Source organism: Vigna unguiculata, chromosome 7 (assembly GCF_004118075.2).
Source record: "Vigna unguiculata cultivar IT97K-499-35 chromosome 7, ASM411807v1, whole genome shotgun sequence".
Lineage (NCBI taxonomy): Eukaryota > Viridiplantae > Streptophyta > Magnoliopsida > Fabales > Fabaceae > Vigna > Vigna unguiculata.
Window position 1 is genome coordinate 102,687 of NC_040285.1, and position 18,728 is coordinate 121,414.

The 18,728-nt window shown below is 32.3% G+C and overlaps 3 protein-coding genes across 3 annotated transcripts; 1 reads left to right on the forward strand and 2 right to left on the reverse strand.

The window, feature by feature from the left end:
- The first annotated feature begins 5,270 nt into the window (after positions 1–5,270).
- On the forward strand, positions 5,271–6,982 carry LOC114189923 (auxin-induced protein 22B). Its single transcript, XM_028078650.1, has 4 exons — positions 5,271–5,609; positions 5,850–6,037; positions 6,144–6,243; positions 6,475–6,982. The coding sequence occupies exons 1-4, from the start codon at positions 5,386–5,388 to the stop codon at positions 6,548–6,550; spliced, it is 588 nt and encodes a 195-aa protein (XP_027934451.1). The 5' UTR covers positions 5,271–5,385; the 3' UTR covers positions 6,551–6,982.
- Positions 6,983–11,834: 4,852 nt separating this feature from the next.
- On the reverse strand, positions 11,835–15,800 carry LOC114191666 (serine/threonine receptor-like kinase NFP). Its single transcript, XM_028080998.1, has 2 exons — positions 14,460–15,800; positions 11,835–13,127 (listed from the first exon to the last, which is right to left on the reverse strand). Exons 1-2 carry the CDS (start codon positions 15,612–15,614, stop codon positions 12,390–12,392), a joined length of 1,893 nt encoding a protein of 630 aa, XP_027936799.1. The 5' UTR covers positions 15,615–15,800; the 3' UTR covers positions 11,835–12,389.
- A 1,372-nt stretch (positions 15,801–17,172) lies between these two features.
- On the reverse strand, positions 17,173–18,547 carry LOC114190707 (photosynthetic NDH subunit of subcomplex B 5, chloroplastic). The gene is made up of 5 exons (XM_028079688.1): positions 18,282–18,547; positions 18,126–18,189; positions 17,687–17,749; positions 17,548–17,606; positions 17,173–17,479 (listed from the first exon to the last, which is right to left on the reverse strand). The coding sequence occupies exons 1-5, from the start codon at positions 18,486–18,488 to the stop codon at positions 17,249–17,251; spliced, it is 624 nt and encodes a 207-aa protein (XP_027935489.1). The 5' UTR covers positions 18,489–18,547; the 3' UTR covers positions 17,173–17,248.
- Between the last annotated feature and the right edge of the window lie 181 nt (positions 18,548–18,728).

Sequence of the window (18,728 nt, forward strand, 5' to 3'; positions counted from 1 at the left end):
AAAGCTTATTGAAGGCTATAAAAGGTGCAAAATGTTAGTATTGGCTTCCATTGAAGAGGAATAACCAATTGTAGTGAGATAGAGGTTCAAGGTTGGATTGGTGCCAAAAGTTTTACATAAGTAGAGGAGGTATTCTATAAGGAGATATTTTCAATTATGGTAAAATAATATTCAAAAAGGATATTGATGTTTATTATTAACTAGTACAATTTGGTGTTGAAACAAAAAGACACGTAAAGATAATTTTTCTACATGAAATCTTAAAGTAAATCGTCTACATGCAACTATATGAAGAATTTATTGAGAAGGAAGGGAATGTGTGTCTCTTGAAGAAATAATTATATGGCTTGAAATAGAGTCCAATGTAGTATATAAAAGATTTGATGACTTCCTAAGGTAGATATGGTTCTGAATGAGTGGTTATGATAGCCTACATCCTTAAAAGAGAAGAAAAGTATGTGGTGTTCTTGCTTTTATATGTAAATAATATTCTTACAAAAAGTCATAAAATGAGTTGGAGGAACTTGAAGAAAAATTGACCTTGAAGTTTGAAATGAAGGATCTTAGTCTCACGAGGCGTATATTGGGGCTGAAGATATAAAAGGGATCAAACAGTTGAGATATTGTGTATGTCTCAGTAGGAAAACTTACAAAAGGTGATTGAAAGGCTTAGGAGATATAAATTTAAAATTGTATAAACAACTTTGGGACACTACACAAAGTTCTCAATTGTCCAAGCTCCTAGTACAAAGAAGGAAAGGAGGGAGGTGAAGGTTGCTTAATATGCTAATGAAGTAGGAAGCATCATGTATGGATGGTCTGTAGGAGATCAAATATGGCTCATGTTATTAGTGTGGTTAGTATGTACATGAAAGATCATGGACATGCTCATTAGGAGGCTTAGAAGTGGGTATTGATGTATCTAAATTGGATAATATCCTTTAGTATATTATATTAACAATCTACCCATGATAAAGCTAATGTTAAGGGGTTTGTAGATGTTAATTATATAGAGAATTTTTATACCAAAAGGTCCCTTTCTATGAATTTTTTTACATGGTTTGGAATTGTAGCTTGTTATAAATCCAATTTGCAATCAGTGTTGGCTTTATCTATTATCCAAGCAGAGTATATCATGCTCACAAAGGGGGTAAATGAAGCCTTATGGTTGAACGGGATGACTGGAGAGTAGAAATTGTGTAGGATCGTGTGACTATTTATCATGATAATCAAGTGTCATTCATACAGTTGATCATCAAATTTACTAAGAGAGGACAAAGCACATGAATGTTAAATTGCACTTCGTACGAGGCATTATTAAAACTAAGGAGAAAGAAACTAGAAAATTGTCTCGAGAGAGAATTATGCACATGTATTGATGAAATTCATGCAAGGATCGATGTTCAGATGGTGCTTAAGGAAAATTAATTTTTCATTTGAGACAAAGGAAGATAATTCTAAGAACTCTTCGATTATTTGGAATTTAGGTGGAGAATTGTGAGGAATGACTCTAAATCATGTGCAACAAATTATGTACTAAAAAACTAAGTTAGAGAGTGAATTTGTCTTATGGAAAGGAATAAAAGGTGATCTAGTGGAAGGGAGCTAAAGATCGTCTTATAGTGATGCGAGCATTTAGTGCAAACATTTATTAAGCTTGTTTGTTTTAACAATTTTTTTTGTTATTTCCTTAGTTTAGATTCTATATATAGAGTTTGTTATGGGCTTAGATGTGTCTTAAGATATGATAATTTCTCATTTAGTCTTGAAAATAAGGATGTCAAATAAACTTACTTCGTGAGTATTATCCAAACTTGTCTTTATTTTTATGGAAAATCCTCGTATTGACTCAATATATGTAATATCCATTTTTTTCAATTGAGTATGGAGCAGACATGGAGATGTACATACCCATCCCGTCCTTGTCCCTTACCCATTCTAATATTCATTCCGTCTCATTTAAATTACTAAACCACTCATGACTTATGACATAACTCAAATAACTTTATATATATATATATATATATATATATATATATTCGCTAAACTTTATGTTTTTTGTACGATGTTAAACACACTAAAATTATCTTATATAAAAATTTGGATCTCATCAGTTTTACATTAAGATTTTTGTTTTCTCATCTCATTTATATCTTATTAACTTTAGTACCAAAGAATTTCTGTAAATAAATCTCATTGAATCATAAAAGAAGAAGAGAAAAAATAGAAAAAAGTATAACGAAAAATAAAAAATAATATTTCTAAGTAATTAAATTTTATAAAGAAAAATATTTATGGGTTAGTTAAAAATTATTAATTAAGGATATATATATATATATTTATTGATTTTTTTTTTATCTTAGTATAATTAAATCATGAAACGCCAACAAAATATGTTTGTTTGAGAAATTGAAAAAGAAAAAATGTTATCCGATAGGAGTTTGGGAAATGACGATACTTAATTAATAACCAACCAAATACATCACGGCATGTGGTTCCAACATCATGACAGCGACTATCATCATCCCATCAGATGCCAACTATGATTCCCTATGCTACTTTCTTCTCTATACAATCGCAATTCAACTTCAAAATTCAAAATATGAGAGACTGCGTAACCAAATGAAAACCACAATTTAGAGTAATTAACTTTTGCTTAATCTACTTAAACCACAGAACAATTAAGTTTATTGAAATCATTATACAATTTAATTCAAATAGTTTAATTCAATTAATATATTCTATGCCCTAGCTTTTCCATTCACATGGTATGCTTCCTTAGAATTAATGCTCTTAATCTGCCTTCTACTTGTGAGATCTCCCTTATATAACATATACCTTTATTCGTAATATTAAAAAATTACAATAAATACTTTAAATTAAATAATATTTACATTTAACGAATAATATGACCAGAAAAATAATAAAAATATATTTTATTACATATTTTTATTTAAATATAAACATGGATTGTTTTAAAAGTGAAGTGAATAATATTGTCAATTACATCACGCAATAAAAATATATGATTACTTATCTCTATTTAGAATTAGTAATCACTCCATTAGAAAAAAAAATCTCTTCTTTTTATCTCATTTAGAATTATATAATTTTATTTAAATCGACACGTTACAAAATCTTAAACATTATAAATAATTATTAATAAATCCATTTATAAAAGATAAAAATAAATATAAGCAATGAAAACAACAAGCATTACAGTATACTATATAACAATTTTCAAATCATCATCACTTAACCAACTAAATTTATTAAATTCAATAAGTATTATTTTAATACGCTCTATTTTTTAAAAGGAATTTAACAAAATTATTAATTACATCACACAATCAAAATATATAGTTACTGACCTCTAATTAGAATTAGTATTTCACTTTATAAAAAAATTATTTTTTTCTCTTCTTATATTTCATTTAAAATGAAATAATTTTATGTTATAAAACCTAAAATATCATAAGGAATTAGTAATAATTATGCTTATTAAAAAACTAAAGAAATAAATATAACCAACACATGCAAAAACTCCAAGTGTTATAGGCTTGTAATTTGGTCCTTTATTACACATTCAATTCGTTTTGGTTTCAATAGTTTTTTCGCTCAATTGAATTTCTTCAAGAATTTTGTTATATTATCGTATTATTATAATATAATGTCAAATAGTTATTTTGGTTATAAAAATATTAATTTTCTAAATGTTAAGTACTCACTCCCGTTATGTTCCCATTGCCAGGGGTGATAACTTATTTTGGATTCATACAGACTTAAATAATTTAGAAGTTAATATTTTTAAAATGGTTAAAAGTAAGCAATTTTAATTTTGATTTAAAAAAAATTAAATTTTTTTAATGTCAAAATCGTTGATTTATCTCTAATATTATATAACAATACGACGTGATATTTGTCAAAAAAAATTAAATAATTGGTCAAGAAACCATTTTATTGACTAGTGTATATGTGACATGTATAGTTTTTTTTTTTTTAAGATACACATATTGAATTATACATATATATATATATATATATATATATATATATATATATATTAAATAATGATAGAGATAAAAAACTAGTTTTAAAATTTATTAAAAAATGTTCTATCAAAATTATCCATTTCAGTAAGAGAAAGCATAATCATTTCTAACTTTTTAAGGTATAAAAGAAAATTATAAATCAAAACTTGGATCACCTAATTAATAACAGTTTCATTTTAGTAACTATTAATCTCAAAAAGTAACATTGGGTTGTAGCATCTGCTAGCTTTTAAAATATTTTGTTAGCTTATTCCAAACTTTGCCTTATACATTTGGAGGCTCAAGTTGGAAAAGGGTCATGAACCTATGATGCATGAATATATATATATATATATATATATATATATATATATATATATATATATATATATATATATAAACTATGATTTCACATTTTTTTCCTAAGCAAAGTGTTTAGATTTCTCATAAAAACTTAATATTTGTAGCTACAAATTTTAACCCTCCAGACTGTAGTAATAGGCCTTAATTTTGTCATCTACTATTATATTATCTTAAATTTTGTGAAAATATTTTATAATTATATTTATTATTTTGATATTATGTTATAAACCCAAAAGCTAAAAATCCTAGCATCTATATACACACATTTGAAACTAAGTCGATTTTTTAATTTTAAAATTAAAATAGGGATTTATGTTTTATATATATTATTTTAGGGATATAGCAGACTATTAGCAGCCCCACATGAGTGGTTCTTACCGCACGATGACCAACCCTCACAAAGGTCCCTCCATTCACATGCGCTGCTTCCTTCAAATCAACGCTCCTTATTCCGATTTGTCCCCCGAACACATCGCAACCGTCCATCCACTCCCAACCCGACCAAAGGGTGGGTGAGTGTGTCCCACGTTTGTCCTCCAACTAGGGGGACATGTTCCTTTAAAGCCTCTGTGACTGCTACCGACACGTTATGTTGAAAAAGAAAAAGAAAAACACATTTTCTAAGTTGTATAACGTTTTTTTACATCTCATTGAGTCTAATCTTAATTTTTCTTTTTATTTCTTAACAACAAATTTGATTTTCTTTTGATAATCGTGAAAGAAAAAACCTATTAATTTTTTTTTCTCGTTTAAAAATTAGATTAGTTAAATAAGATATATAAAAATTCGGTACTAGTCTTTTTCTTTAGAAAAAAACAATGCACCCCCACGACCACACATCCTTTATTCCAACTTTGCTATAAAATAGGCTTCCAATTTCAACTTTCTTACATTTACATACTGGCACTGCAACTCTGAAGGCTGCAACTTGCAAAGAGTATTAAGATTTGGAATATATTTTGGTGGTGGGAAATTGTGATCACAGAGAAAGATGGAAAGCAGAGTGGTATTTGAGAGTGATCTGAACCTCAAGGCAACGGAACTTAGATTAGGGTTGCCAGGGACAGAGGAAAAGGAAGACAAGAACCTGCATACACATGTTGTTATCAGAAACAACAAAAGGCAAGTGCGTGAAACTTCTCAAGACTCTGTTTCCATTTCCAAGGCCTCACATCACCAACAACACGTGGAGACTGTTTCAGCCCCTCCACCCAAGTATGTTAACCAAATTACCTTTCAAGAATCATGCTCATGCTCCTTTTTTTTCATAACTCTGAATCTGCCGTTTCTGCTAATCTTTCTGTGATAAGTATGAAATTGTTATAGTTCTTTTGTATTTAAAACATGAAGAAATAGAAGAATAGGTTGGAATTGGTTTGTTAAGAACTTTTGTTGTGTTGTTTGGATCTGAGTTTTGAGTTAATGGATTGAATGTGCTTATTATTGGGATTGCAGGGCAAAGATAGTAGGGTGGCCACCAATCAGATCCTACAGGAAGAACAGTGTGGAGGGTGAGGGGGATGGGATCTTTGTGAAAGTGAGCATGGATGGAGCACCTTACCTCAGAAAGATTGACTTGAAAGTCTACAGGGGATATCCTGAACTACTCAAAGCTTTAGAAACCATGTTCAAGTTGGCCATAGGTGAGACACCAATTTTCATTGTTGTCTTCTTTTGTTGTTGTGTTGTGGTGTGGTGAATGAGACAAGCTTGAATGAAAATAACCTGAACTGGGTTTTGTTGGATCAGGTGAGTACTCTGAAAGAGAGGGTTATAAGGGGTCTGAATATGCTCCTACATATGAAGACAAGGATGGTGACTGGATGCTAGTTGGAGATGTTCCATGGGAGTAAGTTCCCCCACTCTCTTTTGTTCATGTGTCTGGTGTGTTGTCTCTATGCTGTTTGTGTAAATGTTTCAGACGAAGAAAATAAGAATATATTTTTCCAGAAATGAAACTTTCTCATTTAAACTTTTGAGAAAATCATATTTCTACTTATTTGTAAGTAAGTTTCATCTTAGGGCAACACGATTTGTTTTTTTTTTTTTTTTCTGATAAACTTATTTTATTTTTCTGCAGCATGTTTATGACTTCTTGCAAAAGGCTACGAATCATGAAAGGCTCGGAAGCAAGAGGGCTGGGTTGTGGTGTATGAGAATGAAACAACTAAATTACTATGGCCGTGATGAGGAAAATCATTCTTTCAGCTTGGATTTTGGAACTAAGAGATGTTGAATCAATGCATGCCAATCTGAGTTGAAATCTAAAGTAGGGAGATGGAAAACTCTGTCTATCTACAAGTTTTGTTGATATATATTTCTGGTTATTTTAGAACGATCTGTGATGAGGTGCTACATGTTGTTGCTTCCATTGAACCCTTTCAATGAGCAACCTCATACAAATTTGCCTTAAACCAAGTTGGTTGGTGAACAAGAGAGATAAAAGGGATTGATCTGTTCATCAAAGTTTTTCTTTTTTTTTCTTCTTTTTTTATCACACACACAAACACAGGGTAATACATCAAATATTCATGCAATGTTTTGTTATTCAATGGACACAAAATTAACTAAGGATGTGCTTCTTTAAATTTGGTGGATGATCAAAAAGTTGTTAATGTGGTTTTAGCTAGGTTAGTGTTATGTTTAATTGGCTTTTGAGAAGATGATTTTACATTCCTGAAAACACGTAGTAAACTGATTTTGCGTTAGAAAATCATCAGAATCAAACACACTCTTTCTTTCTCCTACGTTGTAAACAACATTTTAATGTTCACAAATTATTATTCAAAAATTGATACTGAATTTTATTGTTATTTGTTTTTATTTAAAAACAAATTAAATATGAGCCGCTTAATTTCAAAATTAATTTCAACTGAAACTAAATTTACAAAGTTGATTATATTTATTAAAACAGAATGCGTCAAGATTGAATCCTACACAGATGGTATGAACTGAAAATCGGGAGTTGTCACAGAAAGCATGTTATATATATTGTTATAAAAATTTGAAACCTTTGTTCATAATCTTCCAATAATAATCAAAGAGAAAATCGTGGTAATAATATTAATTGGTCTTATCATCACCAATAATCCCACATACGCATCGTGGAATGAGTTGTAAGTCAAATCAAACCAAATTTGTTATGAAAAAGGAATTGGGTTAGTCTATGGATATAAATTAGGTAAGCATGTAGAGAGGTTAGCTGGTTGTCGGCAAAATAATTAATCTTCACACCATTTTATCAACAAAAATATAATGACCATACAAGCTAAGAAATCCATAATATACAAAATATCATGCTTAATCTTATAAATTTATATACCCTAAACCTAAAATTTATTTACCTTGGAAATTTTATAATTTATAAGACATTTGAATGCATTAAATTTGAATCCTTCTAATTTTAAGTTATTTTATTTTTAAATATTTTATTTAAATAAGACAATTTAAATTTATGGAATTTTAATTTGTTTGTTTGTATAAAATATTTTAATTACTATCAAATTCAAAAAACTTTTTAAGTGTCAAATAATTATTAAGAACTACAAAAATATTAATTTTGATAATATTTTGTAGTCGAACTTGATTGATGTTAGAGTTTTCAAGAAAGTTTTATTTTATTTTTGTAAAACTTTTTTTGAATTTATGTTAAATATTATTTTCATATCATAAAAGCTTAAACCGGGTCAGGTCCAAGTAAGACAACACTAAGTTAGGCTTATCCAAAGTCAGGTCTGGTCCTTTTAAGTAAAAGTCAAGCCAAGTTTGGATCAGGTCGAGTCAAGTCAATCTGAATCTAACTTGAGCCGAGTAGCCTGGGTCCTAGTTAAGTTGAGTTGACTAGACACATATCAAGAAAAATTGGATCGATGCTAGGTCAAGTCAAGTTTGCCTTGGCATAGGCTAAGTTGAGTCAACTCAAATCCAAGTCAAGTTGAGTTAGTTCAGGCACATGTCAAGTAAAGTTAGTTTAAACCCAGGTTAAGCCAATTTTAGCAAATCCAACATTTAATCAAGTTGGGACAGGTCCATGTTCATTCAAGTATGAGTCAACCCATGTTCAATGTAGTTGGGCTAGGCCCAGGTTGGTCCTAGTTTGATTAAAACCAAATCTGACCTAGTTCGTTCGAGACCAAGTTGTTCCATATCGAGCCGAGTTTTCCCAAGCTCGAATCATTTTGAATTAGCCATACCTAGTCAAGTCAATTGAAACCTGGTCAAGTTGAGTTGAGTTGGTCATACAAGGTGAATTTAGCTGAGTCAACTTGGGCCAAAGTCAAGATGAGTTGAGGCAAACCCATATTTAGTGAAGTCAGAATGGGTCCACGTTCATTTAAGTGGAAGTCAACCCACACTCAATTGAGTTGGGCTAGGCACAAGTTATTCTTCATAGGCCGTTCAAGACTAAGTCAAGCTAGTTCAAGCCAAGTTTGCCTCGACCTGGTTAAGTTAAGGGAGTCTGAGTTAGTTGAGTCGAGACAAGTTGGATAACCATTATCGAGTTTTATTTGGCAAAGTGCAAATCCATTTGGTGTCATGAATAACTTTGGACATGAAGAAGGTGGCATTTCAATTAATTTGAGGGTTAAATATGTTTTTTGTTCCTTAACTTAGTCAATTGAAATTAGTTCCAATTCAAAACTTTGGTCAAATTTAGTTTCCAAAAATTAGAAGTGCATAAATTTAATCATTTTAACCAAATTTTGTCGAGTTTATTTGATGTTTTAAATGTATTTCATGATAATATTTGAATTGTTTACACTGTTTGACACCATGTTAGCTAAGAAAATATAATGAAACAAGTTTGAAACGTTAAATAAACTTAACAAAAATTGGTTAAAAGAACTAAATTCACACATTTCTAAAATTATGAGACTACATCGGATCAAAGATAAAAAATTAATTTCAATTTTCACTGAAAATTAAAAAATTAAATATATATATATATATATATATATATATATATATATATATATATATATATATATAACCGTTAATTTTAATTTTCAGTGAGCATACAATGTTTTTGACATCAAGCAGTCTCAAGGTCAAAAACAACTTAATGTCAAAAAAGAAAGAAAGAAAACAAATATGATTTAGTAAATAAAAACAAATGTATTAGTTAAATTTGATCCATGACTTTTGGGATAAATATAAAGAACTAATTTTGGCCAATGAATCTCTCCTATACGCAGCAACATTCAATAGATAAAGAGACACTGTAAATAGGGATGAGCGGCAAACTGAGTTTTACTCCTAAAGGAAGTGTTGAAAGTGTAAGAAAGAGAAGAAGAACAAAAATAAAAAGAGGAAAACCCAAAGAAAAAAAGCGTAACATGTAAATAAATTATTATTTTAAATTACCTTATTGAGACACACTAATTTTTGCTGTTATAATTTATGTCGTACTTTTCTTTTGAAAAATCTACCAAAGATAAATACAGCTTACTTGTCTAATAATCCTAAATGAATTTCATTTAGTAAAGAAAAGAAAAAGACATAATTACATGTTATACTGTTCTCACATTATTTTTTGTTTAAATTTAAAAGAGGCGTGAAACATGAAAGCGACAAGATTTACTGAAGATACTGTTTGTCTGGAAATAATGAATGAAAAGCTGAACCAATCATTTCATCACTATAATCTTCACATTTCTAAAACCTAAAATTAGTGCAAGAATGAATAAGTTTATCATCCAGAAAAATTTATTATTGTTATAATCTATTCGAAAAAAAAATGTGGCTGACATGTTTTACTTGGAACCTGTTTGATACGTAAAGAGACATTATTAATTTTGTATTAACCATTTTGTCTCTTTTGATAATGAATTGTGGTGTGAATGAATTAAAAGTGTGTTCTTGCACATGGAAGAGGTTTGTTGAAGAAAGATCCGTTACACGACGTTGTTTGATTGGTTAATAAAAAGTTAGATAAGTTTTCCTTATACAATGAATTCATATTTAAATTTTGTTTAAAATATATGATTATTTTTGTAATTTTATCACCTAAGTTTTAAACATATTATCATCATATATTTTTAATTTTTTTTCGTATTTTATTAATCTACAAAATACATAACAGCTTGTTGTTGAGAAAAGAAAAGTTAAACGTAAATTGTTATCACTTTTAATAAAGTAGTATCATTTTGTTTTTGTAAAATAATTTAGATATGAACGTGTTGTTGACTTTTATTAGTCACTGACTTTACTTTTTTTTAATGGAATTATCTTTAAAATGTTTTCATTTAATTAAAAATTACTTTTAATGAGACTCTGATTTCTTTATATCAAGTTGCAAGACAGGGTTAAATACGATATAAATATTACTAACTTCTTTTTATGAATGTAATTCTTTTGGGGTTATTGAATTTACTTGTATGTAAGATTTGAAGAAATATAAAACAAGGTATTGCTTAAAATACTGGTTAAGAAGTTAATTCTTTTTTATTAAAAATCATATTGTAATAAAAAATTTAATACCAATAGGATTACTTAATGTTCTCGTAAAGAAAAGTGCCAAATAATTTTTAACTTAAAAACAAAAAGAAAGAAATATTTTTAATTCTAGTTTAAGACTTGCTTAGGTCAAAAACAATCTTTCCTGAGAGTAATATTCTTATTTATAGTAGATGAATCAGTTATAAATATTACATATATACATAATAATGTTAAAGATAATCATCAATATCTTCCTAAATCTCAACCAACCTAAATAATAACTGATGTAACTATAATAATAACATAATATTCGTTAGTATTATTTCCTTAATCTTAGCTTACCAGGAGGTTAGTTTGTTATCTGACATCGACTCTATAGAGATACAACTCTACACCTATACTTATCCTTGCTCAACCATCGACTTTATGACGATGCCACCTCATATCTCTATTCTTGGTTGATCATCACCTTATCATCGGTAATATATTGACTTTATTATCGGCAAAATATCGTAATAAATAATCTAATACCAATAGGATTACCTAATAGTCAAGACAATCTACGGTTAAAGGCTTAAGGCTTATTATATGCATGTGTGATTATTTTAAAATATATTATTTTGACATTCAATAATTTTTTACACATATTTTATATCTATCATTTTATTCTTTAAAAATACAAAAAACAACTTTTTTAATAACCAAAATATCTCTAAAATGAGTTGTTAACGGGTGCAACCGGTGAAAAAAAAAACATTTTTCTCTATTTTTAATTAAAGGTACAATTTTTTATGTTTGTTATTTAATCCTTTAAAAGATAAAAGTACAGTTAGTTTTTATGCTCGATAACCTTCTTTTATCATGAATTAACTTACTGTTTCAGAACATATTTCCCGACCGATCTGAGATGCAAGATGAGATTCAACTATGATGTTTAACCGATTTCTATTCCAAGCACTGTGCTAACGAACATGTCTACATACTGAAAAAAAAAAATAAACATTGTAGAACACTACGTATGTTGCATTTTTCACTGTATCACAAAATTACACTAATTCACCAGTTTAATATGTATACATATAACTACACGACCTTGTTACAGTATAAAAACAAGTAGTTGGTTCTACAGCATGTGTCCAAACCTACCTAACCATGTGATATACAGTCCATTATTTCTCTCTTCCTCGTAAAATTTTTGTTCAGAAAGGCCTATTTGTATGGGATGGGATGTAGGAAGAAATGCCTAATGCTTATTGAGGGTCTCTTAAATCCTTTTCTGTGGTCAGCATATCCATGGCAAAAAGAAGACCTAAAAGTTTACAAAAGCCAGAGATCACCAAAAAACCCAAATGGTTTTCTTGGGATAAAATTATCCACATGGTTCTCTTACAAATTTGGATTCTCTACTGAATTTTTCTACGTTGTTTGTTCCTCTACTTCAAAATACACTAATCTTAATGCTCAGCAAAGGACAGCACAAAAAATTTCCAGTAGTGAATCTAGACGTCTCTCTAACCAAAAACCAAAGAGATGAGATGAGTGAGCACCAGAAACCATCTACCTAGCCACCACCCGTGGTGAGCCAAGGCCATCATCTGAGATGTCAAAGCCCAAATCTTCACTTTTACAGAGTGCATAGACAATGTCCATTATGCTTGGCCTCTTTGACTGGTCTTTGTGCAAGCAAGCAATTGCAACAGTGAGAACACCCATCAAACTTTCCATTGAGCATGTCTCCCTTAAAATGTCCTTATCCATCCATTCCCTCAGTCTCCTAGCCTTCTCTTGCTCACTCTCCACTTCAAAGGTTCTCATAGCACTTGCCCACAACAGATTTCCCTCCTTATCAATGGCTTCCTTCCCAGAAATTAGTTCAAGTAACACAACACCAAAAGAGAACACATCCATCTTTGTGGACACCACTCCATCAGCCAGATATTCAGGGGCAATGTAGCCCTGTGTTCCCACAATGTGCATGGTGATGGCATTCATTCCAGACTTTGCAAGCCCAAAATTTGCAATTTTCGCTCTCTTGTTGTAGTCCAACAGAATGTTGCTGCTCTTTATGTCTTTGTGCACAACTCGTGGCCTTGTGTGCTCGTGGATGTATTGGAGGCCATTGGCAATGTCAATGCCTATTCTTAGCCTTGTTTTCCAGTTCAACTTTTCCTTTCTCTCCTCATGCAACCACGAGTATAGAGATCCATTCTCCACATATTCATACACTAGATAGCAGTTTGCTTCTTCTTGGTCTATGCAGAATCCCTCCAACTTCACCAGATTCCCATGGTTTACCTTCAACACAGAAAATCACACATTGTTAATCAACCACTCAAGCATCAATCATGCTTCACATATATAATCAACCCAGTGCTAAAACTCTTACATGGATACTTAGTAGCCTATTATACTATTATTTTGATACTTGTTCATTAGAAATGTAACCACCTAAATTCAACCACTACCTAAGGGCTCAAATGGGAATACGTATTAACCAATTTGTCATGAAATGGATAGAGACAAAAAGGTAAGCGGCGACTTTGTCTTTCGTTGTGCTTTTAACTGCACCTGACGTGCTGCTTTTTAGTTAAATCATTGACACCATACTCTATAATAGTATTAATTAACCCTGACCTGAAAAATATGACAAAGTTGGAAACATCTTTTATTAAATACCTAGAAGCAACTATGCCGTCAACCACTATTGTTTTATTCCTCTAGATTGATGCGTTTCTGACATACAAACATGAAAATAATGAACATGGACAATCACCAACATAAATCAAGTCTGACAAAGTTTTACAAATCCATTCAGACAAGTTGCTTTACAAATGAAGGTTTGTTCGCACAGCAACAACAGAATCATTAATTCTCAAGCCAGATTCCGATCAATTTTTGTTCCGAGTATTAAAATAATTCTGTATCTCCAGGGTATCTAGAGGTTTATTCCCTTGGTTTGATTATGCTAAATTATAAAAATTAGTGGCAGGTTGACTACTCATCAGACAAGTCACTTCACTTAATATCATCTGATTAAATCATCAACATAAGATATTCATTAACTCCCACCCTATTTTATTCAAAGTAAAGTTCTTTTGACTCTAACCTTATCATCGACTGTTTCAAATTTCAATCTGTTCTTACATATTTGCTTCTGCCGTATCCAGAATAACACCAGGAACTAGCACAAGTTATTGATCTTTTCATTACTTTTCTTAAGAGACACATCAATAAAAAGTTTGACTGATTATGTTGCATGGAAGTTAAATTCTAAAAGAAAATAATTCATACCCATAACGTTTTTTCTATTCTCATCCAACAACAAATACCATAATATTAAGTTTTTTAAAATTCATAACAGTTTTCTAAAACAAAGAGACAATAACTTCCTCAAAACTTAAGCTTACCATAATTTTCAGGTGATTAGCAATGCAAATTTTGTCAGAGAAATTAAATTCAAACATGTACAGAATTCAGTTTCACACCTTAATCCAAATTCCAATCACAAATGATCCTAAAACTCTGTAAAGTGATGGCAGATGAAAATGAAGAACAAACAACGAGTGATGTTCTGCAAGAATGTGAGAAAAGGACTAAGGAAGAGATATTGGTGTTGTGAGTGGTTACCTTCTGCAAGATCTTGAGTTCCTCATAGGCATTCCACTTCATCTTCTTGATGGCAAAGAGCTCCCCATCAATCTCCCCTTTGTAAACGGATCCTTCAATCAAGGACCTTTCATCAAACCCATCCGTGGCCTCCACCAGTTCCTCAATATCAAAAACCCTATACTTGTCCAAACAATCCGATACATTCGCCATCAGTTTCAAATCCAAACCACCTTTCTGACCCTCTTTCCCTCCCGAATACACCTTCTTCTTCCCTCCCTCCACATCCTCATCCTCATCTCCCAGCCTCTTCTTCATCACAAACTCTCTCCACAGCCACACCCCACTCACCAACACCAGCAACAACCCCACGACCCCCAACCCAATCCCCAACCCTCTAACAGTTCCCGTCCTATCCCTGCCACTCCCACTCCCACTCTCAGTCCCATTCCCACCAGGCGGCGCAGCCGGAGCCACCGCAGGCTGCGACAGAGACGGAAGCTGCTCCACAGGGATGAAAATGGTGTCGTAGTCATATAGCGTGTCGTTGTTGACGTCAATTATAGCTTGTTCCTGAACCCCAAAAGCTGAGGCAATGGAGGAGATGTTGTCCTCGGGTTGCACAACGTAGGAGATCATGTAATTGGTGTTGTTGGTGTCGGGGCATTTGCAGAAGACAGGGAAGATGGTGACCTGGCCGATGGAGAGGTTGGTGGCGACCAAGGTAGGGTTGACGGTTTCGACGGAAGGGTAGGTGGTGAGGTTGTTGAACTTGTAGGTGGAGACGACGAAGAAGGTGTCGTTGGGTTGGATGGTGTAGGAGATGTTGGCGTAGGAGAGGGAACCAAAGGTGGCATTCACAGGATTGCAGGAGCAGCTCAGGGGGACGAAGAGGGGCTGGTCTTCGACCAGGGCGGAGGACACGGAGGAGATGTTGCTCGGCGTGGCGATCATTTGGCGGCTCACCTCGAAGAGGTCGCCCACGGCGGCCAGGTCCAGGAAGTTGGGGGCGGAGGCGCGGTAGAAGGCGTAGGCGGCGCAGGTGCGGGTGCCCGTGCACGTGAAGCCCGTGTTGTTCATCTGACGTGGCGTTTGGGCGTGGGAAGATGGGAGCAAAAAGAAGAAGAAGAAGATGAACATGAGAAGGAGGAAGTGATGAATTTTGAGGGGTGTCATTGTGTTTGTGTAGGTGGTTGGTTTTGTTTTGGGGTTCTGGGTTTATATTCGAGTCATCGTCTTCTTCTTCTTAATGTTTATGTTGTGTTGTGTGACAAGTTTGTCTAAATTCTGGTCAAGATGTTTGAACAATGAATTTTCAGATTCCTTTTGATGAAGGGTGTTCCATTTTCTACAGCTGCCTTCTGGCACACGATTCTAATCATTAAAGTTTTGGCTTTTAATAATTTAATACAATTTATACAGTAAACTGAAACTGAGAGAACTGATGATCAAGCTTCAAAATCTTGTAATCTTGTCTCTCTCTCTCTCTCTCTCTCTCTCTTTGAGACAATTACATTACATTATAATAATGTTTTCCAATTTTATTACCTTCATTTCATACTTATCTTTGGTTTGGGGATATAAAGACTGAGAGGGAAGAAATTTCAGACGTGTAAAACCAGGTAGAGAACTAGAAGTGGAGTCTGCACTATGCAGAAAATTGACCGAGAGTAGTTATTATTCCAGGTGTTTAATAATTAATGAATTAGTGCATGTGAAATAATGTCAAACTTGGTGTCATTTCTTAAACTAAACTTGATCCCAGAAGTCTTAGAAGTTGACCTTAACGATCTAGACTTCCATTATTGATGAGATGGCACCTGGAATTTTAATGGTTTGACTGGCTCATAGCACAACTTTCGAGCAGTTTATGGCAGAAAAATCAATTTTGGTTCGATGTATTTAACTAAGGACCGCTATGTGGCCTCATTTACATTCCAAAGTGACCTTCACAAGTTGACAATAAGAGATAAGGATTGGAAATGGAATGCAGTGTATTTCAGCAGTAAAAGAAATAATGCATAAAAATGGTGATTAGAAAAATCAATACTTAACACAGTAGAACAATCTTTACTATAGAATATGTTATACCAAACTTTACTGATGGCATCCACTGAACTTTTATTCTTCCACTGAACATGGTATTATTTTTCTATTCAAACTTAGAGTTTTATCTTAATAATTTAAGTTATTTATATAATATGGAAAAGCACATTATTGGTTGGAATTATAAAAGCTGGCCAAAGAATCAATGAAGGTTCGAGTCAAATGAACTGCATTATCTACAGCACATCAAGGTTTTAGAAATTATTTTTCATCTTCTAGGTTAATCTCTATTTATAATGTCTCAAAACACTTGCTCAGGTTAATCTCTGCAAAAAGCGTTGTGCTCTCTGACTGCAGATTTTTCGTTTCTAATGTAACAGATGTTCTAGATTATAGCATAAATATCTGATAAGCTTCCATTTTCTTTAAAGATTACAAAGCTAACCGATAGATATTAGACTTTGTTGGCAAATATTAGAAGTCAAGCCATCACCAGAAGATGCCATGACACCATAGCATACCAGAAGTCATCATAAAACTTTTGACTTGCGTGTTGTTACCTTGGAACATTTATAATGGTCTATGTATGAGTAAAATAGAACTTAAGTTTCTGTTTACAAATAAGAAGGTAAAAAGAAAAAAAAAAAAGGACATACACCTCTTGAAACAGAAAAATGGGAAAAGTAAAAAGTGAAAATAGAATATGAAATTGAAATGGCTATATTTGGAATCAATCGTCATTATAAGTGATGAAATATATACAATTATCTCTTGGTTATGTCGTCCTTCTGAATAGTAGTATCCCACAGGTCACCATATTTTTCATTGAACTCCCATATGTTCATGGTATTATAGTCATTTATCAACTTGTCTCGAGCTCCTCTTTCCATATTGTATATGTGAGGTTCAAAGTGGTGGGGTTTATCAGGTTTATCCATCTCAATAATGCAAAATACGATTACAAATACGCCTGCTGCAATGTACAAGTACTCCCCCTGAAAAATTGAAACTTGTTAATCACAAAGTTATACAAAACTAACAATGCAAATGCACATTCTGTTACCGGAACATTGAAGTACACTCCAAGAGCAATGGCTGGTGGAAAGAGCCATGACATAAGCCCTGCATAAAATGAATGATAATAAGATAAAAAAGACCATTATATATATTGAAAATGTTGTGAATGATAATCAAAAACACACCCTGGAATCCTGTGGGGGGTTCTGCTGCTGCTATCTCTTCCATAATTGAACCCCAAAATGTTCCTGAAATGAATATTCACCATCAACTTTGTCATCAGAAAAGTATGCACTTAGACAAACCTGACATCAAACTTTACAGATATAGAATAAAGTACCAACCTACATGTTAAAATCATGTCTGAATTATACATTTAGGCACTTAACCATTTTTATTCGGTGAATTTTATTATCTGGTTTTCTATTCCATATCGGTATTTTATGGATTCATCAAGTATATGATGATGCTCTGATGTCAAGGGAATGAACCCCATAATTCTCTTACAAATTTCTACATCATTCATTTTAATCTTTTTGTTCATGGTACAGAGCAAGATAAAAAAGAATGACAGTGATGAAAAAGAGTGAAAAGAAAGTTGAAGTAAGAAAGAAAAACACAGACGTTTCTGTTCTTCTCCTTCATAGTAAGTGTGGTGACCATCATAAATTCCATACTCAAAATCATCCTGAAATTGGCATGAAAGAAGTGAAAGTGATGATGGAAGCAAAAGGGTAGAAGAAAAGAGAAGAAAGCAGAAGAATGGTTGAGAAGATATACAGCATCAATTCCATTTGTGGCATATACGTCTCTAGGATCTTCATTGAGGTCAGGCTCTATCTCATTGAAACCAGCTTTCAACAAGAACAACCTTGTTGGGGTGTTACCGTTGGTGAAGATCTTGGTGAGTGGTGTTTGAGAATACGAGAATGTTTTGGGTTGAGAAGGGATGGGAGGAAGAAGTGAGAGTGAGGAACACACTGCCATCTCTGCTTTTTCTTTCTTCTGTGTCTATCTATCTATCTCATCCTATATAACATGCTCCACACAACAACACTACAGATTTTATATTCAATTATCTTATCAACTTTGTTATACTATAACTGTTTTGGGACAAGAAAGAGATAATTATTTAATATAACTTCAAAATAGTTATTAACAGTACTTTTTTTATGTTATTCTTCTTTTGATAGAAAGACCTTAAATACTAGCCTAATGTACATGATG

Coding starts and splice junctions, on each gene's coding strand:
- LOC114189923 (XM_028078650.1), top strand. CDS start 5,386: ATGGAAAGCAGAGTGGTATTTGAGAGTGATCTGAACCTCAAGGCAACG. Junction 5,610..5,849: donor GTTTCAGCCCCTCCACCCAA/GTATGTTAACCA, acceptor TTGGGATTGCAG/GGCAAAGATAGTAGGGTGGC. Junction 6,038..6,143: donor CATGTTCAAGTTGGCCATAG/GTGAGACACCAA, acceptor TTGTTGGATCAG/GTGAGTACTCTGAAAGAGAG.
- LOC114191666 (XM_028080998.1), bottom strand. CDS start 15,614: ATGACACCCCTCAAAATTCATCACTTCCTCCTTCTCATGTTCATCTTC. Junction 13,128..14,459: donor AACTCAAGATCTTGCAGAAG/GTAACCACTCAC, acceptor TCTGTGTTGAAG/GTAAACCATGGGAATCTGGT.
- LOC114190707 (XM_028079688.1), bottom strand. CDS start 18,488: ATGGCAGTGTGTTCCTCACTCTCACTTCTTCCTCCCATCCCTTCTCAA. Junction 18,190..18,281: donor CCACAAATGGAATTGATGCT/GTATATCTTCTC, acceptor TGCCAATTTCAG/GATGATTTTGAGTATGGAAT. Junction 17,750..18,125: donor TGAAGGAGAAGAACAGAAAC/GTCTGTGTTTTT, acceptor TATTCATTTCAG/GAACATTTTGGGGTTCAATT.